Below are 18,374 nucleotides of genomic sequence, written 5' to 3'. Positions count from 1 at the left end.
TGAAATATACAGGAGTTTTTTTCTTTTAAATCTGTTTCAGCCTTCAACTTCAGCACCATGAAACCATCCATGAAGCAGCTACTTATGGGTCAGTGAGGCCTTATAGAGAAAGTCCTTTGTTAGCAAGGGCAAGGAGAACTGAGAGTTTTCACAGTTATAAAGACTTCCAGACTTTTAATTTGAACAGAAATTCAGTGGAAAAAGTCCCTGAAAATAGTTTCTGCCCAGTACAGGGAGAAATGAAGTGGGCAGCGGGGGAGTGCAGTATCTCTGAAAAAAAGTCTCCTGGAACAGAAGCAAAAACTTCAAGAGAAATAGATGGTGGAATTGAAGCTCAGAAAATAGGTGAAGGTTGGGCAGAAACCAAAAAAAGAGGATCTGAGGATGAAATTGAAAGCAAAGTAGAGATAAAGAAGAAAGGTGGATTTGAAGGAGGAGGGTTCCTTGGAAGAAAGAAAGTTCCTCACCTAGCATCATCACCAAGTACTTCAGATGGAGGGACTGACTCACCTGGTACAGCATCACCATCACCTACAAAGACCACCCCATCTCCACGGCATAAGAAAAGTGATTCTTCTGGTCAGGATTATAGCTTATGAAAAAACACTAACCAGTATGGACAATTATGTCATTGAATATTGATGAAAGTTAATTTAACTGGATTTCAATGCTGTTAATTTTTACACTAAAACTTTATGACTTACAATGGGTTTCATTTCAGTATCTTTTTAAGAGAAGGGATTAACTGGAGCAAGGTGGTTGTTAACCATGTTTTTCATATTGCTTAGTAACTCTTTGGTTTTAACAACACAATAAACAGGGACGTTTTAAAAGCTAGAGTCCAATTTTATGTATGTCATCGTGTGGAAACAATTCAATACTTAAGAGAGCAGTGGCATGCTAAGATAGCATGAGTGCTCCCATAAGGAATGGAAGTTCGCAGACCTTGATCTTCTAATCATTTTACCACTAATTTATATTGAAATTTTTGGGCATGTCACAGTTTTTTGGTGACCGTTGTTTCCTAATTTGTCCGATGTTTGAAGAGTACTTTTGAGATACTTACTTGAAAGGTGCTATGTATGTGAAAAAAATATTACACTAATACTCTTAATTATTAAACACTTGTGATGTCAAATAATACAACCCAGCATGTGGAACTTCTTTTAAAGGGATATTTGTGTCTTGGTGGTGGGAGTCATTTTTTGATTATTCTTTTTGGACCTTAATTTGGACTTTTGTACTACAAATAATGAATACTCAAAGCCCACCTACAGGCTCTGTAGAGCAGTGTTTATAATTTACAGTGAGTTGCTTTTAGTCATTGTTTCTCTTCAGGTTTGATGAAACATGAAAACTAACTCAAGGAAAGTTATTTGTACCCACGTGGGAAGGCTCTACTTATTTTTTGTCTTGTTTATAAATTCGTTATGGTTATTTTCTCCCCAAATCTAATAAAGCTAAGAGACTTTTACCTTGGTTATTTTATTAGTTTATGACACTGTGATTCTGAATATTGAGTTAATGCTTTTGGTTGCTGAAAAAATGTTATTTTGCATATATTTGTCCTCAGATTAAAAAATACAAAGAAGGGTAATTTATAGCAATTTCTTCATTTTCCTTAAGATGATTTCAGGTTTTTACAAATAGGATAACTGTAAATTTAAAAGGTATTAAGCATTTGTTTCAGGATGCTATGCTTATTAAAATTCCAATATAGTTGATGTGTGAAGTACAAATAAATTCTTTGAAGGTTGCTATGTTGTCAGTGTTTTCCCATGAGTTTTTTAATATCAAATTAAATAAAAATGATCAGTAAAGCCACCTCTTAGTTATTTAAGAGCTGATTTTTCTGGTCCATTGTCTTAAAATGTCCAAAGTCTCACTACTTTTCTTCTTCCTATCTTAAACGTTCTCTTAGCATATCTTTCATACTCAGGAGAAAGAAATGAGGTAAGCATAAGTTTATTTTCATATTACAAATCCAGTCATAATGTTGAAATTACAAATGGATGTGCCAAGCATTAATCTAACTGCCTGAGATAGAAAAGCAAAGACAGCTCTTGCCCTAAGGAGTTTAAGTTCTATTGCGGGGATGGGGGAATAGACTGTGGGTGCCCAAGAAGGAGCACTTTGGTCCTGATGCTGTGGGGAATGGGATCCTAGAGAAATAGATTGACATGGCTCTTACAGGAATAGTGTTATAATTGCTTTGATCTTGGTTCTTGAATTAGGGAAAGGGGTATGCTCATAAACAGCTGCATGACTGGGACTTACCTAAAAGGAATTCAGTTATCCATCAATCCTTGCCCCTCACAGTTAAGAGGAAGAGAGTATAGACATTCGGTATTAATGAAGAAGAAAAAGATCCAAACTATGTTGGGGAGGGGGGGGGGGGGAGGGGTGTTGGGTGACAGCATCAGAAAGCCCCAAGGTTGGAAATAAAGTAAACTTCCATCAAAAAGCCCTTTGCTCTTCCGTGGATTGAGTTACTTTACTTGTAAAAATAATATTCATCCTGTGTAGTGATATATATTTTTTTCATTATAACCTAGCAAGCCTGTAAGCCAGTATTATCCTACCATTAGCATTATGATGGAGTTCTGTTGTCTTTTTAGGAAAGTAGGAAAGCAATAAAAATTATGCCTGTGAAAAAAGTCTGAGTCACTTGACCAACAAGATAGAGAACTAGACATTTTGACCAATGTTTAACATCTTTCCAAAATAGAAATTTTTACCAGAAATAAGGCAATTTCATCTGTCTTGATGGCCTAGGTCACCAGTAACCCAAAGAAAGCAAAAAAAATCCCTACTGCTTAACTCATGTTCAATCACCAGCTGCTCCCCTACCACACTCCAGGCAGCAAAGATTCATAAGCAGACTCAATCCACTGGCTTGCAATAGAATGCAGCTCCATACCTTGCCACCCTCCCTCTTCCGAGTGCCAAACTGTAGAAATTTGGTGAGACTAATACCTAGCACCACAATAGTATTCTGTGCAGCAGTCTACTAAGCCTAAGGGAGAAGGACCAGCATCCAACTAAAACCAAATCTGTCCCACCAGAAATCATGTGGACCAGAGAACTAAGCTGTTTTACTGTAAATTGCCCAGTAGGGAAAGAGGTGAAGGTGCTTTGGGATCCAGCACCTATGGAAACCACCATCAGAAGGCAGGGAGTAGTAGGGGAGAATTTTTTTTTTTAATTTCACTAAAGATTTCAAAAGGAAGAAAATTCAAAGATCTGGAGCATAAGCAGATATTCCAAAAGTAAACACATTAACAGAAGGACATGTATCCTCTAGATCTAGTATACAAATTAAGTAAACTAAATCTAATAAACACGTCTATAAATAAATAACTGTAAAACAAAGGAAATAATTTAATACTTCATAAGGTAAAGAAAGGCTCTGCAGATTTTAAGAGCATGGAACCACAACATGCTCCTGAAGGGTTTAAAAGAAAATTATGAATGAGAATAGAATTTATGGTCTACCAGAATCCTCAGTGGCAAGTCTCATCCCCCCAAAAAGAATACATTTGGAATGCAAATACACTGAAATGAGGGACAATCTGGAAAAAAAAAGTATAAAGAAATCATGCTCCTCATCTAATCAGAACATTGATCTTGAACACAGGGCGCATTGAAACAGTTTAAGGATTCTAAATCTCACAGAAGAACATGACAAGTCAAAAACTCTCAACACCATAATGCAAGAAATAAGAGACCTTCTGAACATGTTGCTAATCAAAAGCTACACACTCTTGATACACAGTGTTTAAATTTTACAATTCCTTTGAGAAACAACAAATTCTGAGAGGTCAAGATGATGACCTTCAAATACAAAGGAAAAGAAATTAAAATAATTCAAGACTATTCCTCATCCTCCAGAAAAACACCGAAGGGGATGCAGTAATATGTTCCAAAGAGCAGTGGAATTCAATATGCAGCCAAGGTGAAAATCTGAGCTTAATTATAAATGAAATAAGGTAGAACTTCAGTAATAAGGATGTACTAAAACATTCTTACACAGAAAACTGTACCTGAAGAGATTATTTGCTTTTCAAACATGGCAGACAGCAGAAATAGAAAAAAGGTAAACTAATACAGCAATCAAGGACAACAGAACATTCAGAGATTTCTACAGATAGACACAGAGATAAGGGTGAAAGCAGAAGTCCAATAGAAGTGATGATAGAGAAAACAGTCTGAAACATCATGGACTAAACCTCACAACAATCCTTTGGTGTGAATCATTTTTTTTGTTTTTATTTTTTTGGTGCGGTACTAAATTATAAAATGGGAAGTTGCTTAAAAAGAAAAAAGGAAGAAAGTAAAGGGGAATTGATTTACCTTTGTACTCTGTGTCACTTAAGGAGGCTTGCTCCTTAAGGATGATTGAGTTAAGGACTTATTGAATGATATCTTTTGTTTAAAACTATGTGGCCACTTTGGTGAAAACTGTATGGCCACTTTAGTGATGTTATGTTATAACGGTATGAATGCTATACTTTGGTTTCTGTGACTGTTTTGTGTTATTTTATTACTGAATAAGTAGAGAGTTCACTATGCTATGTGGTCAGAACCTTAAAGCTTTTCACAGCAGTAGCAGTCCTCTGGAGAGCTGCTTCTGCTTGGCTTTACAAGGTGGCAGAGAGATCATGGAGAGTGAGGATTGAGGGCTATAGGATTTGACCAATAAGAGGTAATTAGAAATGAGACACACACACACACACAGAGGGAGAGTGAAGTTTCAGCAAAATAAGGTCAGAATCTGGGTTTTTAGGGGTTAAGGAGAGAGAAAGTGGAGGTATTTATTGTAGAGGGCCTTTTTGAAGAGTTTAGCTACAAAGAACAGAATAAAATACAGAATATTTTTTGAGGTGTTTTTTTTTCCAGAATGGGGGAGACATGAACTTGTTTGTAAGCAATAGGGAATAAGTCTGTAGAGATTGAAAATATCTGTTATAGTGGGGATAATGAGGCAATCTGCTGGAAGAGATGGGTGGAATGGAATTGCATAAATAAGTATAAGAGTTAGCCTTGGTAAGGAGAAAGGCTTCATTATGTGAGGCAGGTGAATGAGAAGATAGTGTTAAAAGGCGTCTGAATACCTTGAGTACCTTGTTTACAATGGAAGAGAAAAAAACTATTAGGGACAAATGAAAGAAGATAATTCTTAACTCACATATTAAAATATGAATAGATTAAGTCAGTAAAAATGAAAAAGTGACAGATTTGGTAAGAAAACAAAACTAAAATCTATTTTTAAAACAGACATACAGAATAAAAATGAGGGGCTGGAAAAAATTAGCTGTGCATCAAATTAATCCAGAAAAACAGGAGTCATAATTATGCTGTCAGGCAAAGCAAAAACATTAAGAACTGAGAATAGATAAACAAGGACACTGTGCCAAAAGAAGCAATAGACAACAAAATAACAGTATCAAACTTAAATGTTCTCTTTGTTTTTGTATTCAGTTTATAAACATCTGAGCTATAAGAATACTCAGTAACACAGTAGTGGCAGAAGATTCCTGCTAAGTTTTGGATAAATCTATTAATAGGTAAACAAAAGTGAAAATACTGACCCAAACAAGTTATTAGAGAAACTAGAACTTAAAAATTTAGACTATCCTCTGAATGAAACTACAAAAGGATATATGTATTTCTCAACACAATATGGAACTTTTACAAACATTTTGTGTTAAGGTACAAAAAACATAAAAAGGCAACAATAGTAAATGATATATCCATAATACATATAAATTTAGTAATTGCAAATGATATATCCAAATGAAGACTTAATGAAATCTTAAATAATGAGTGAGTTAAAGATATATCATAGGAACAATATTCTGTAAAAGAAAATGATGATGAAATAACGTACTAGCATTTCTGGGATGTAGCTAATGTACTCCTCCAGGAAAAAAATCATATTCCCTACAAATATACAGTAATAAAATAGAAAAAGGATTAATGAACTGAACATGAATTAAAGAAAAAAGTTAGAAAGCCAATAGATGAAACTAAATTCAGAATAAAAGATGAGTTATTAAAAGAGAATAAAGTAGAAACAAAAAATGAAAGATGAAACTAAGAGTTGGTTCTTTGAATAGATTGATAAAATTGACAAACCCTTAGGTAATCTGATTAGAAAGATGGAAAGTCAAATCAATAAAATAGCAAATGAGGAAAGTGAAATTGCAGCAAATCAGAAGAAAAAAAATAATCAAAATTTGTTAGGCACAGTTATGTAGTAACGAATCTGAGAACAGAAAAAGAATGATACTTTTAAAATATGTGAAATATCCAAATTAGCAGAAGGACATAAATAACCCAATCTCAGAAAAATAAATAGGACCTAGTTCTAAAGGAAATTTCAGTAGGAAAGGGGGAGGGAACCTTTCTGATCCTAATGTATTCATAGGAGAACTCTATCAAACTTTTAAAAATTAATGCCCATACTGCAGAAATTCTCATAAATTAAGAAACTATTCTACTTTAGTCCATTTATGAAACAAATACAGTCATAATACGTAAACCAGGAAAGGATGAAACAGACATTAATATCAATTCAGAATTTTTCAACAAAGTCCTGTCAGACAACATTTTATCCAAGAAATCTTTCATTATGAGCAATTTTGATTTATACCAGGGATGCAATGATGATTCACCAGTAGGAAAATATCCAAAAACCATGATTATCCTAATAAATGCGGAAAAATAAGCATTGGACAAAATATAGCCCATTTATGCTAGAAATTCCCCAAAGTATAGGGATAGAGCGACCCTTTTGTATTAAAAGCATGTTATCTCAGGGGCAGCTAGGTTGTGCAGTGAATAGAACACTTACAGTCTCCTATATATAGGAGACTATTATAGACTCCTATATATAGGAGACTATTATAGACTCTAGGAGACTATTATAGACTCCTATATATAGGAGACTATTATAGACTCCTATATATGAGTCAAGAGGACCTGAGTTCAAATCTGGCCTCAGACACTTAACACTTACTAGCCATGTTACCTTGGACAAGTCACTTAACCCCAATTGCCCTGCCTTCCCCCCTCTGAAAAGAAAAAAATGCATGTATCTAAAACCAAACACAAGCATCATATACAATGAAGATATACTGAGGTATAAAACAAGGATGTCCACACTATTACTTGAAATAATTCTGGATATGCTTGCAACAGTAATAACTGAGAAAGAAAAGTATACAGATAGGTAAAGAGTATAGCACTTTCTATTTGCTGGTGAGATAGTGGTATACTTGAAAAATCCTAGAGAATTAGCAAAGATACTAATTGAGACAATAACTTAAATAACATTGCAGGCTAGAAAATGAGTCCTCAAAAAAATTAACTGCATTTTTACCCAATAATAAACAAAATTAAAGAAGTAATTATAGAAATAGAAATCTCATTTGAATAACTACAAAATGCTTACAATATCTGGGGATCTGTGATAGTAATGGCAATTAAAGATTCCCCTGTATTGGCTTGGTTTTCAAATTGATTGTGTTAAAACCCAGAGTTTGTTAATCCCACCTGTGGGATGGGCTTGTTGATGTGAAAAGAAAGTCCTGAACTGGGAGGAGCTGGTGACGTGGATTTGGAGAGACACAAGAGAGAGGCGGAAGATCTTTTTTGGTAGCAGCACCTCGTGGAGAGAGAGAGACTAAGAGAATTGCTGGTGGCCGCTTTGAATTGCCCTGGATTTTTGAGACCTGACCCCTGAGCTGCCAAGGACTGAGGAGACATGGCTGTTTTGCTGGTACTTTGTCTGTCTGTTTTGATGTTATTTTGCCAGATTTGTCCACTGGTGAAAGACTGTCCTTTTGTTGAAGAAGTCCTGGAACCTGGCTGTTCGCTAAGAAGCCCTGAGACTGTCCTGCAGACAGAGAGTGAATACTGTCCACTGGTGAGGGACAGTACTGTTGTTGCAGGGGTCTGGAGACTGTCCTGCAGACAGAGTGAATACTGTCCACTGGTGAGGGACAGTGCTGTTGTTGCAGGGGTCTGGGAGCCTTTCTGTTGGTTCAGAAGCCCTGAAGAAGGATTTTCTTGTTGTATGTTTACAGAAATCCTGGGAGAGGGCTTTGCTAATGTGTTCAGGGGTTCTAGGACTGTTCTACAGACAGAGGATAAATTCATGAAGGGACTGGCAATGTATCTTATGGCCTTGCTAAGCCTTGTCTCCCCAGGAACTAAGATTGCTGAGAACTTGCCTCATGTCAAGATGAAGAAAAGACCTCCATTTGGGTATTAAGTGCTGTGTTTAAACTTGATGTAACTCTGGGGTAGATTCAATTGTGATCCTGGGGGTGGGGAACTTTTGACCTTATTGTGCTCTGTGATTGACAAATGAAGGTACTTTACCTATGTTTGGAAACTAATCTCCATTTGAGAAGAGGGGTTTTGTGGTGGACTTAATTAAGGTATAGCCTAGGGATGGAGTAGTATTTAGAACAGGGACTTTGTAATTGATTGAATGATTGGAAGATCCTGGGGTGGGGTAGTACTTGGAGATTATTTAATCACACTTAGTAAATGCTGTATTTTGAATGATGTCATGTTTTGATCTTCTCTGTTCTGGGTTTGTTACTGAATAAAATAGAGAGCACCTATGCTGGTATTTTGAACCTGGGAAGTTGCCTTTGCTTGGTATTACATTACAGGATCCATCTATAAGAGCACACAAAAACTTGTACAGATTCAATATCAAAATGATCCTTAATGAAATAAAGAATAACTTAAATAGCTGGAGGAGTGTTTAGTGTTCATGACTGGGCCAAGTCAATATGATGAAAATGATAATATTGCCATATAATTTATACTTTCTATGTTATCCCATTCATATTATCAGAGAGATATTTTATAGAATTTGATAAAATAATAAAATTAATTTGGAAAAGCAAAAGATCTAGAATGGGAAGAGAAATGATGAAGAGAAGTAAGGATGAAAAGAGAATAGTACATCCAGAACTTCAACTCTATTATAAAGCAGCAGACATAAAAATTCTTCATATTCATTAAAAATTAGCAAGATAGATCAGTAAAACAAAGGAGAATCAGAAACGATGGAATTCAATAACTAGTGTTCATTAAGCTGGGGGAAAAATCAGTTACCTAGGAAAGGACTCCCTGCTTGATTAAGAAAAAAAAACTGGAATGCAGTCTGTCAGAAATTAGGCTTAGACCAACTCTTTGTATGATGTTCTGTGATGAATGTCTGATTTAATATTAAAGCTGTTACTACTTTTTGAAAAATTAGAAGAGAAACATATAAGCCTCTCAGCAATGGGTAGGAGATGTTAACTAAACCATCAAGGTAATTGTAAAAGATTAAATAGTTAACATTAATTAAATGAAAGTGAAAAAGATTTTACACAGACAAAATTAATGCACTTAGGATAAGAAAAGTCAAATGTGAAAAAAAAATCTTTGTATCAAATTTCTCTGATAAGGGTTTGGTATCCAATATATTTAAACAGTCAGCAAATACATGTTTCACTGATAGCCATTCTCCTATAGATAAATGTTCAAAGGATATGAGAAAATAACTCTCATAAATATTGCAAAATATTCATAACCTTGTGAAAATGTTCCAGTCACAATAGAGAAATACAAATCATAATTACCCTGAGGATTCATTTCATACTCTTTAAATTGACAATAATGAAAAAAATGTCAATAGTCAATGTTGGAGGCTTTGTTTGGATGATAAGCACACATGCATTGTTGGTGGAGCTTTGAAATGGCACAATCATTTTGGAAAGTAATTTAGGATTGTATAGTAAAGTGACTAAAATGTCCATAGTGTTAGTCCCAGAGATACTGTTACTTGAAGAAAGCTATTAAGAAGAAAGTCCCTGTGTTCACCAAAGTATTTATAGTAGCTCTTTTTGTGAGAGCAAAGAATTACAAACAAAATAGATGCCTACTTATCGATTGGGGAATGGCTAAATGAATTGAGTTGTATGAATATAATGAAATTTTTCTGTACTGAAAAGAAAATGTGATTAATATAGAGAAACATGGAAATATCTACATGAATTAATACAGAGTGAAGGAAGTAGAGCCAAGGATGCAATATATAATGACAATATAATATAATAATTACAAATAAATAAAAATAAAATTATATTATAAAATTATAAAGATCAAGTATGATAATGATGAGATATGAGAGGACACTTTCAACCTACCCATTCATGGAGGTAGGACTTCCACACTTATCTTTGCACATTGCATTTATTTTTGAGAAAGGGAAAAACTCGATTTATTCATTAAATTAACAAAATATTATTGAGCCTGCTATTTATAGAGCAATATTTTAGATCTTGGGAGAGAGAGAAAATTAAAATAACAGATGATTTATGCTCTCATTGAGCTTACAATCTAATATTAAGGAAGAAATCTTGCAAGAGCTAATAATTGATTTGTGTCACCTAATGTCTTTGGATGTAACAAAACTACATTCCTATGCAAGTATTGTTTAGTTCGGTTATTTCATTGACTCAACCTTCTACATTTCTACAAATTAGCAGTATATAATATAGTAACTAGTTTTACATATGTCTTGCACATTTCATATGTTTTCTGACTTTCAATGTATTGATCAGTGATTTTTTCCCCTTTTGTGTATGAAAATATTATTTGTTTTATGGAGCTCCCTGGGAAGGATATTAGGGAAAATTGATTATGTAAAACCAGAGGCATCAATAAAAACTTATTTTTAAAAATATAAAGTGAACAGAGAAATAAAAGGGAGGGTTTTGAAGGAGCAGCATGGCACAAGGTATAGAATATTGTACTTAAGAGTCCGTAAAACTTGTAATCATAACTTGTCTGACACAACCTGTATTACCTTGGGTAAGTTGCCCAACCTCTTTGACCTGCAGTTACTTCATCTGTAAAATAAAAGTGTTGGAGTAACATGGCTTCTGAGGTTGCTTCCAGATCTGAATCTGTGGTGAGAGCACAACCATATTTTTGGTATAGAGAAAAGAAAGAACAGAGCTATACTTCTGATGGAGGGCTGCCCTTTTTGTCACTTTCACACTTATTTCAAAGTTTATGTGAAAGGATAAAAATCACAAATTTTAGATCTTGAATATCACGTTGTGTCCGATCAAAATTTTGTAATTGCATTTTCATTTGAAGGGATAGGAGCTGATTAGATGGTATAAAGAAAAGAATTCCTCAAATCAATTAAGTGTTATTTCCTCGGTAGGTAAGAGAAGTACATCTGAGCTGTATCCTTATTCTGTTAGGCTAACATCTACTCTGAACAGAAGCATTTCTTTTTTTTTTCTGATTTTGAAGATGATGGGGCTATGATTCAAAATTGAGCAAAAAGTATTGTGTTAACAAACAGCATACCTCTTTTTTCTATTTATGTATGATGTCAATTCATTACTATTTAAGAAAACAAAACAAAATAAACCAATCTACATAGTTGTTATGCCATCTTATATATGAACTGTGGCCAGGACAACCTTCTTTTTACACAATTGGTAGATAGTACCCTTTGTCATTCCATACTGCACTTTTATATGTTTTTAGTGGGCAGCCCACTAAAGAAATCATTTGTAAATGAAGCTAACAAATTATTTCCATATTTGTTGACAACATTACACAATTTAAATGTAGGGTTTTTTTAAGTCAAACTACTATCAGAATATCTTGATTTCCATGATGCCATCTTTGTACTAAAAATAAATGCTTATTCAGGAATGATAGTACATACCTGTGGTCCTTGACATTGGGAATGCTGAGGCTGATGGTTGCTTGAGTTTGGGAAATTTGAGCTGCAGTAGGACTAAAGATGATTGATGTCCTCAGTTAACTCCAGCCCCTATATGTGGAGTCTCTAGGAGTAGAGACCCTCCAAGGTACCAAAGGAAGGGCAAACTAGACTAGGTAGGAAACAGAGCAGGTCAAAACTTTCATGCTGATCAGCAATGACATTAGGTCTGAACTCACAGAGCAGATGAGATAAGGGATACCTATTCTTAAAAAGAAAAGAAACTTCTAATAATTCATATGCTATATAGGAGCAATGTAGCATAGTAGAAGGTCCAGATTGAAATCAGGAAGACCTGAAATCATGTCATGTAGTTCCTTTTGTATTAATGTAAGCAATATAATAATAATGAAGTTTCATTCAAAGAAGGCAAAATTGTCCATTGATACTGAATGTTGATGACCATGCATATCAATCCATTTTATTTAATAAATTGATTTTTATTGAAGTTTGTGAAAAAATACACGTTATTTCATCACACATCTTATCCCAAAAATGATAGAACTCAGTATTTTTAAGGTACTTTGATACTAGAAGAGAGGAAGGGAATAAGCATTTATTAAGTGCCTACTAGGCACTATTCTAAATACTTTACAAATATCTCAATTGATCCTTACAACAACTCTGGGAGATACTATTATCCCCATTTTGCATTTGGGGAAACTGAGATAGGGAAGTAACTTACCCAGGGTTACACTAGCATCTGAATACAAATTTGAACTTGAGTATTCCTGACTCCAGGTCTAGCACTCTATTCACTGTGCCATCTAGCTGCATAGAAACTAAAAGATACCACGCTCCCCCACCACTTCCCCTTCTTCCCTGCTCTCTCCCCCACACACACCCAGGTTTACCACCTTGGTATCATCCATAGCTCCTCACACTTGCCCCATGTAGCCAATCAAGTGCCAAATCTTGTTATGTCTACCTTCATAACATTTCTTATATAGTCTCCTTAACACTCACACAACTACCATGCTGGTTCAAGATTTTATCACCCTTTACCTAGACTTTTGCAATAACTTCTTCTCAGCCTCAGTTTCTTCCACACTCCAATCCATCCTCCATACAGCTGTCAAAATTATTTTCCTAAAGCATAGGTCTGACTGTATCAATCCCACATCCCTCCTGGACTCCTTCCAACAAATTTCAGTGACTCCCTGTTACATCCAGGATTAAATGTAGAGTCCTTGCCATGGTCTCCACCACCCAGCCACTAACTTTCTAGTCTTTTTACATTTCACACCCTCTAGGACCCAGCTCGACTGGCCTACTCATTTCTCACATGGAACACTCCATTTCATGTCTCCATGCTTTTGCATTTGTTACTTTCCATGCTTGAAATGCTCCTGCTTCTTCTCACCCACTCTTCCACTCTGTGGCTTTCTTCAAGACCCAGTTCAAATACCACCTTCTGCAGAAGGTCTTCTGTAGTCTTCCAAACTAGAGTAGAGGTTCTTACTGGAATCTATGCTGTCTCTTTAGAAGTATTTTAGTATCTGTGTGCTAATATTTAAAACCGATATTTTAACTCCATTTTTTCTTCAGCAGCTCTGCTTGGCTTCAACTCCAGGGAACACTATGCCCCTCCTTAGTTGATTACCTGAAATCTTTTCTCCATGGAGATTGACTCAAGTTTTGCCAACACCTCAAGTCACCCCCTTCTGATTGAAGGACTGGAGGGGTAGAGCATTAAACTCCCCAAATCTTCCTTTACTAAGGGCCCACAACTTTCCAGATGACTCCATTTTCCATCAGCACCTCTGTTTAGCTTTTATTCTGCAGAACACCATGACCTGGTGGCCTTCCCCCCACTCCCTTTGCAGCTTCCTTTTATGTGTTGTTTTCTCCCATTAGATTGTAAGCTCCTCAAGGACAGGGACTGTTTCTTTTTAAAATTTGTATCCCCAGCACTTAGCACACACAGTGCCTGGAACATAGGCACTTAGTAAATGTTTATTGAACTGAATTGCATTATAATTGCTTTCCTTTGTAATCGTATTTGGTTTTATGTATTTTTTTAAAAATTCTGAGAAATCCATTAGCCTCCACCAGATGCCAAAGGTATCATTGACACAATAAAAGGTTAAGAATTTCTGTGTCAAAGCCTTCTCCTCTGAACAGTCGTGTTCGTAAATGTCTAACAGCTAGATCTCTGAAAGGTACCACATTTTCTCCATCACTTTCTCATAACTAGATAATCAACAAAATAATAAATCAAACCTTGGTTTGTAGCACTTGCCTATTTACAAGGTGAAAAATTTCACACTAAAATTTAACAATGTTGGTATGACTGCCTCTAAGGTTACCTTCCATCTACTTTGATCAAGTATCTTGTATGTTATTGCCATTTAGTCGTTTTCAGTCATGTCCAACCCTTTGTGACTCCATTTGGAGATTTGGCAAAGAGACTGGAAAGGTCTGCCATTTCCTTCTCCAGTATCTTGTATGTACTTGTGAATTGTCTCTCTGATTAGAATATGAGTTTCTGAGAGCAGGGAGTTTTTGCCTTTCTTTATGTTCTCAGAGCTTAGCATAGTGCCTCACATAAAGTGCTTAATAAATGTTTAATAATTGACTGGAACAAAGACTCAGAGAAAGTAGTCATCTGCATACATCACAGGGTGACATATAATGACAAGCTGTCCAGCCTGTGCACAAATGGAGCCAAGCTATGTGTTGACTTGTTTCTGAGTTGCCCTATACTTCTAGAACAGGAAAAAAGCCTCCATAGGAGAGGGTGCTCCACACAATTTTATAAGTGCTGGGATCAGTGGTCACACAGACCAGTTTAAGATAGTGATTTTTTTTTAACCAAATAAAAGTCTTGTTTTGAAAGGTGCTTTGGGAAGCAAAGTCTCTCTTTATCTTTAGCTAAGGGAATGCATTCTCTACAGTGTGAGAGAGAATTGAGTGAAATGTAGGTATTGTTACCACATTAATAGCAATTGTATTTTTTGCCCCCATTTTGAACTCATTTCAAATCAAGGGCAGGGGAGTAACTCAGGTCTTTCTGACTGCAAGGATAGCTCTCACCACTCTTCCAAACTCCCTGTCTAACATCATGGGCTGTACCCAGGCTTTATAGGGAACCAGGCCTGATGCAAACAATACCATCAGGCTGTGTTTTGACATGTCTGTAGTCGAGAGTGCTTATTGCCTATGAAGGTTGAAGAGTCAATCAGTATGTGGGGAGCCAGGGGGTAAATCCAAGAAGCTCCTTTGGCCTACAAGAGAAAACAAGTAAAATATCACAGAACAAGCATTTACCTATTATGAAGCTGCCTGCATTTTTCTGGGGGAGTGTGAGAAGTAAGAAGTGCTTCTCCCAAGAACTTTCACACCCTGCAGTCTTTGCTCAGTGGCCTAGAATTGTGGCAATTTTCCTGACTTGCTTTATGGAAGGTATCCAACTCTGAATTTACATTCATTTAGCCCTGCAACACAACTATGAGAGTCGCACAGATGTGTCCAAGACACTTTCCAGGAGACCTTGACTGTTAAGACTTAGACATAAGGTTTTCTTTTATTTCCCCCACCCTGATCATGTTAACTTAAAGCAAAGTAGTTATATCTCTCCAAGTCACTAAAACAAAAACTACTTATCCTGTTTTTCAGGAACAAAAACTTTGTCACCAAGATAAAAAGCAGGTGATAGAAATCTTTAAGAATTATGGGAAATAGTAACATGTCATTTGCAATTTAGTTTGAAGGGTAAGACTTCCTCTCTGAAAGGCATGAAAGGGTAGATTGCATTGGTTTTCTAAGTATTACTCATTGAAGCATATGGATGATCTTGTAGTTTTATGTACATACTATAATTTAAGCAATTATATTCATTTCAAAGCTAGAAGAGGGTTTACACATATTTTTCTCCTATTTAATTCTGCCTACAATGATCAAGCTGATGAAATATTACAAACAGATCTGCAGTTGCCATTTGAAATCTGCTAAATTGTAGATGTTAGCGTACTCCAACATTCAGTACGTTGTCAGATTTTTATGATAACTTCCCTAATTGCAGTCTCAACATTGTATGTTGATGTACTATGAAATAGAAACATTGGTTACAGTTCAAGTAGAGGTGGTTCTATTGAAACACTTCATTTTCCCTTTGAAGTGCATAAATTGTCTATTTAGTTTTCAGATTTTAAAAGGATTCTTAAAAGCAGAGATGGAGGCAGATGCATTATAAATTGTATGATGCCCTGTCAAAAAGCTCTGTCAGCCAAGTCTTTCCAAAAGAGGTTTTGCCCAAAACAGTGGAGGTTGAGTGAAGCATGACTTCAATTTATGTGAGATTTTTCTAATATTGAAAGTGGTGTATTCATAATATATAAAAATTGGTAGGTTTTAGGAATCTTGATTAGCTCTTGGGGCTCCCGGAGCCCACATTTAGTCCTAACAAGTGAAAGAGGTATAATGTATATCTGAGAAAAGCAGTGATAGTGTCATCTTAAGGAAAATGGTGCTGCCTTTACTTACCCTGGGTAACTTTGGGTCATGTTGTTTGGCCTCAGCTTTATTGGGAATGTCTTCATACTACCTTTTGAGATAGATTCAAACTAAGCCACAGAAATAAATTATTTTTCTACTGCAGTGCCTCTGTGCTTCTATGACAAATCCAGACCAGTAAAAATATACATTACTCTGTCACTGACAAAACATGCAGACCTGAAATGGATATGCATAGGAGGCATTGGCCTTCATTTCACTAACACAAGAGAGGGATTTATTTCTAGGCTGAGCCTAGCCAGGATACCATCAGCCAAATAATCCTTATTTCTTCCCCAAATAAAAAAAACAAACAAACCCAAATTATGTTAATGGAAATAAAGGACACACAGGAGTAGCTCCTCAGGTTAAATAAATAAGTCAGTCATTGCTGAGCAACTCTGGTGTGTGGCACACTGTAATTCAGTTCCTTATCTTGAACATTTTCTCCATCTGTTACAGATGAGTATCTGTGAACGTGGTGTGTTCTTTAGTCACGGAGCTAAAACCCTTGATAGCATTCATCAGATCTTCATCATCCACATACTGGAAAAAAAAAGCACAACAGTTATGGGATAGTATATTATTTATTCTATGAAACTCATTAAAATCAATCACGTATTTTTATAACTAGTAAGAGTAGGAATGATCAGGGAAAAAAAGGAGTATCGTAGAGGATTTCAGATTTAGATTAGGACTTGAAGAATGAGTAAAGTTGAATAAGTAGAGGGGAAGGTACTCCAGGAAACAGAAACTGTCCAGAGTAATGCTTAAAAGTAAAAGAGGGTCCACCTAAAGTGTTTGGGGGTGTGTAGGGTGGGGAATAATAGACAGTTGCTTCCAAATTTTCAATAAAATGTTTATAGAGATTCTCTGATATTTGGGAAACTCAAAAAACTAAAGAGGTCTTAGGCTACATGAAGAAAAACATAGAGTCCAAGTGCGGTGGTACATACCTGCAACCCCAGCTAGTGGAAAGACTAAAACTGGCATATCTCTTACTTTGGAATTCTGAGCTGTGGTGCACTGTACCAAGTGGGTGTCTGTGCTAAGTTCAACATCATTAAGGTAAGCCCTTCAGGAACAGAGGGGCAGAATGTTGCCTAAGGAAGGGTAGAACTTGCCCAGGTTAAAGGCAGCATAGTTCAAAGCTCTTTTGTCAACCAATAGTGGATTCTACCCATAAGTAGACCACATACTTTCTAGTCTGTCTGAGATTAGAAGTCATAGTCTTTAAAAAAAAATTAATTTTTTAAAAAAGGCATACTGTCCAGACTAAGAACATTTATAATCCCACTGTACTTTGCCCTGGTTAGACCACTTCTGAAGTATATGTATACCTAAATATCACATTGTAGGTGGGACATTAAAGGAATCAGGCTTGCCTAGAGGAGAGCTATTCAGATGATGAAGGGACCAGGCCATATGACATTCAGTTGAGGAAGTGGAGATGTTGAGCCTGGAGAAAAGATTTGTGAGTGGCATCATTGTCTTCAAGTATTTCAAGGTCTGCCACATGGAGGAGTGGAGTCTCATCTTTGTGGCCTCAGACATTAGCTGTGTGACCCTGGGCAAGTCACTTCACCCTGTTTGCCTCAGTTTCCTCATCTGTAAAATGAGCTAGAGAAGAAAATAGCAAACCACTCCAGTATCTTTGCCAAGAAAACCGCAAATAAGGTCATGAAGAATCAGACAGGACTGAAAAACAATGACACCACAATATCTAGGACTACTTGGTCAGCTTGGTCCCATATGTCAGTCAGCCCGTCAGTAAACATTAATTAAGCACCTACTATGTGGCAGACATTGTGCTAAGCACTGAGAAAAGGCCTAGCCACATTTTGCTCATTTGGGGAGGACCAAGGTATTGCCTGGGTGCCCTAAAAGTCTTCATAGGAGTTCTCACAAACAGCTCTAAGTAAGGAAAAGTTCTCCCAAAGTACCTCTGACACCAGCATTGAAAGATAGGGTAGATATTTCTCCATGTCTTATGCTTACCAATTAACTAACTACGGAAACATAAAGACAAACAAGCTATTCCAAATACTTATTCCTTCACTTA

General features: G+C 36.1%; 2 protein-coding genes across 3 annotated transcripts in view; one reads left to right on the top strand and one right to left on the bottom strand.

The window, feature by feature from the left end:
• Positions 1-1,756, top strand: part of KCTD3 (potassium channel tetramerization domain containing 3) — a 70,636-nt gene extending 68,880 nt beyond the window's left edge. For both annotated transcript variants that reach the window (XM_069066043.1, XM_069066042.1), the window contains exon 18: positions 41-1,756. In XM_069066043.1, the coding sequence (XP_068922144.1) occupies positions 41-599 (559 nt within the window). In that variant the 3' untranslated portion in view covers positions 600-1,756. The remainder of the gene's footprint in view (positions 1-40) is intronic.
• A 12,973-nt stretch (positions 1,757-14,729) lies between these two features.
• Positions 14,730-18,374, bottom strand: part of USH2A (usherin) — a 1,033,591-nt gene continuing 1,029,946 nt past the window's right edge. Inside the window, exon 72 of the mRNA XM_069066041.1 lies at positions 14,730-16,858. Coding sequence (XP_068922142.1) covers positions 16,769-16,858 — 90 coding nt within the window. The 3' untranslated portion in view covers positions 14,730-16,768. The remainder of the gene's footprint in view (positions 16,859-18,374) is intronic.

The sequence above is a fragment of the Petaurus breviceps genome, unplaced genomic scaffold, assembly GCF_028583685.1.
Source record: "Petaurus breviceps papuanus isolate PSGF00001 unplaced genomic scaffold, PetGlider_PUasm1.0 90702, whole genome shotgun sequence".
Classification (NCBI taxonomy): domain Eukaryota; kingdom Metazoa; phylum Chordata; class Mammalia; order Diprotodontia; family Petauridae; genus Petaurus; species Petaurus breviceps.
Note: the sequence above shows the minus strand (reverse complement) of the source record. Positions and strands in the feature narration are given on the sequence as shown.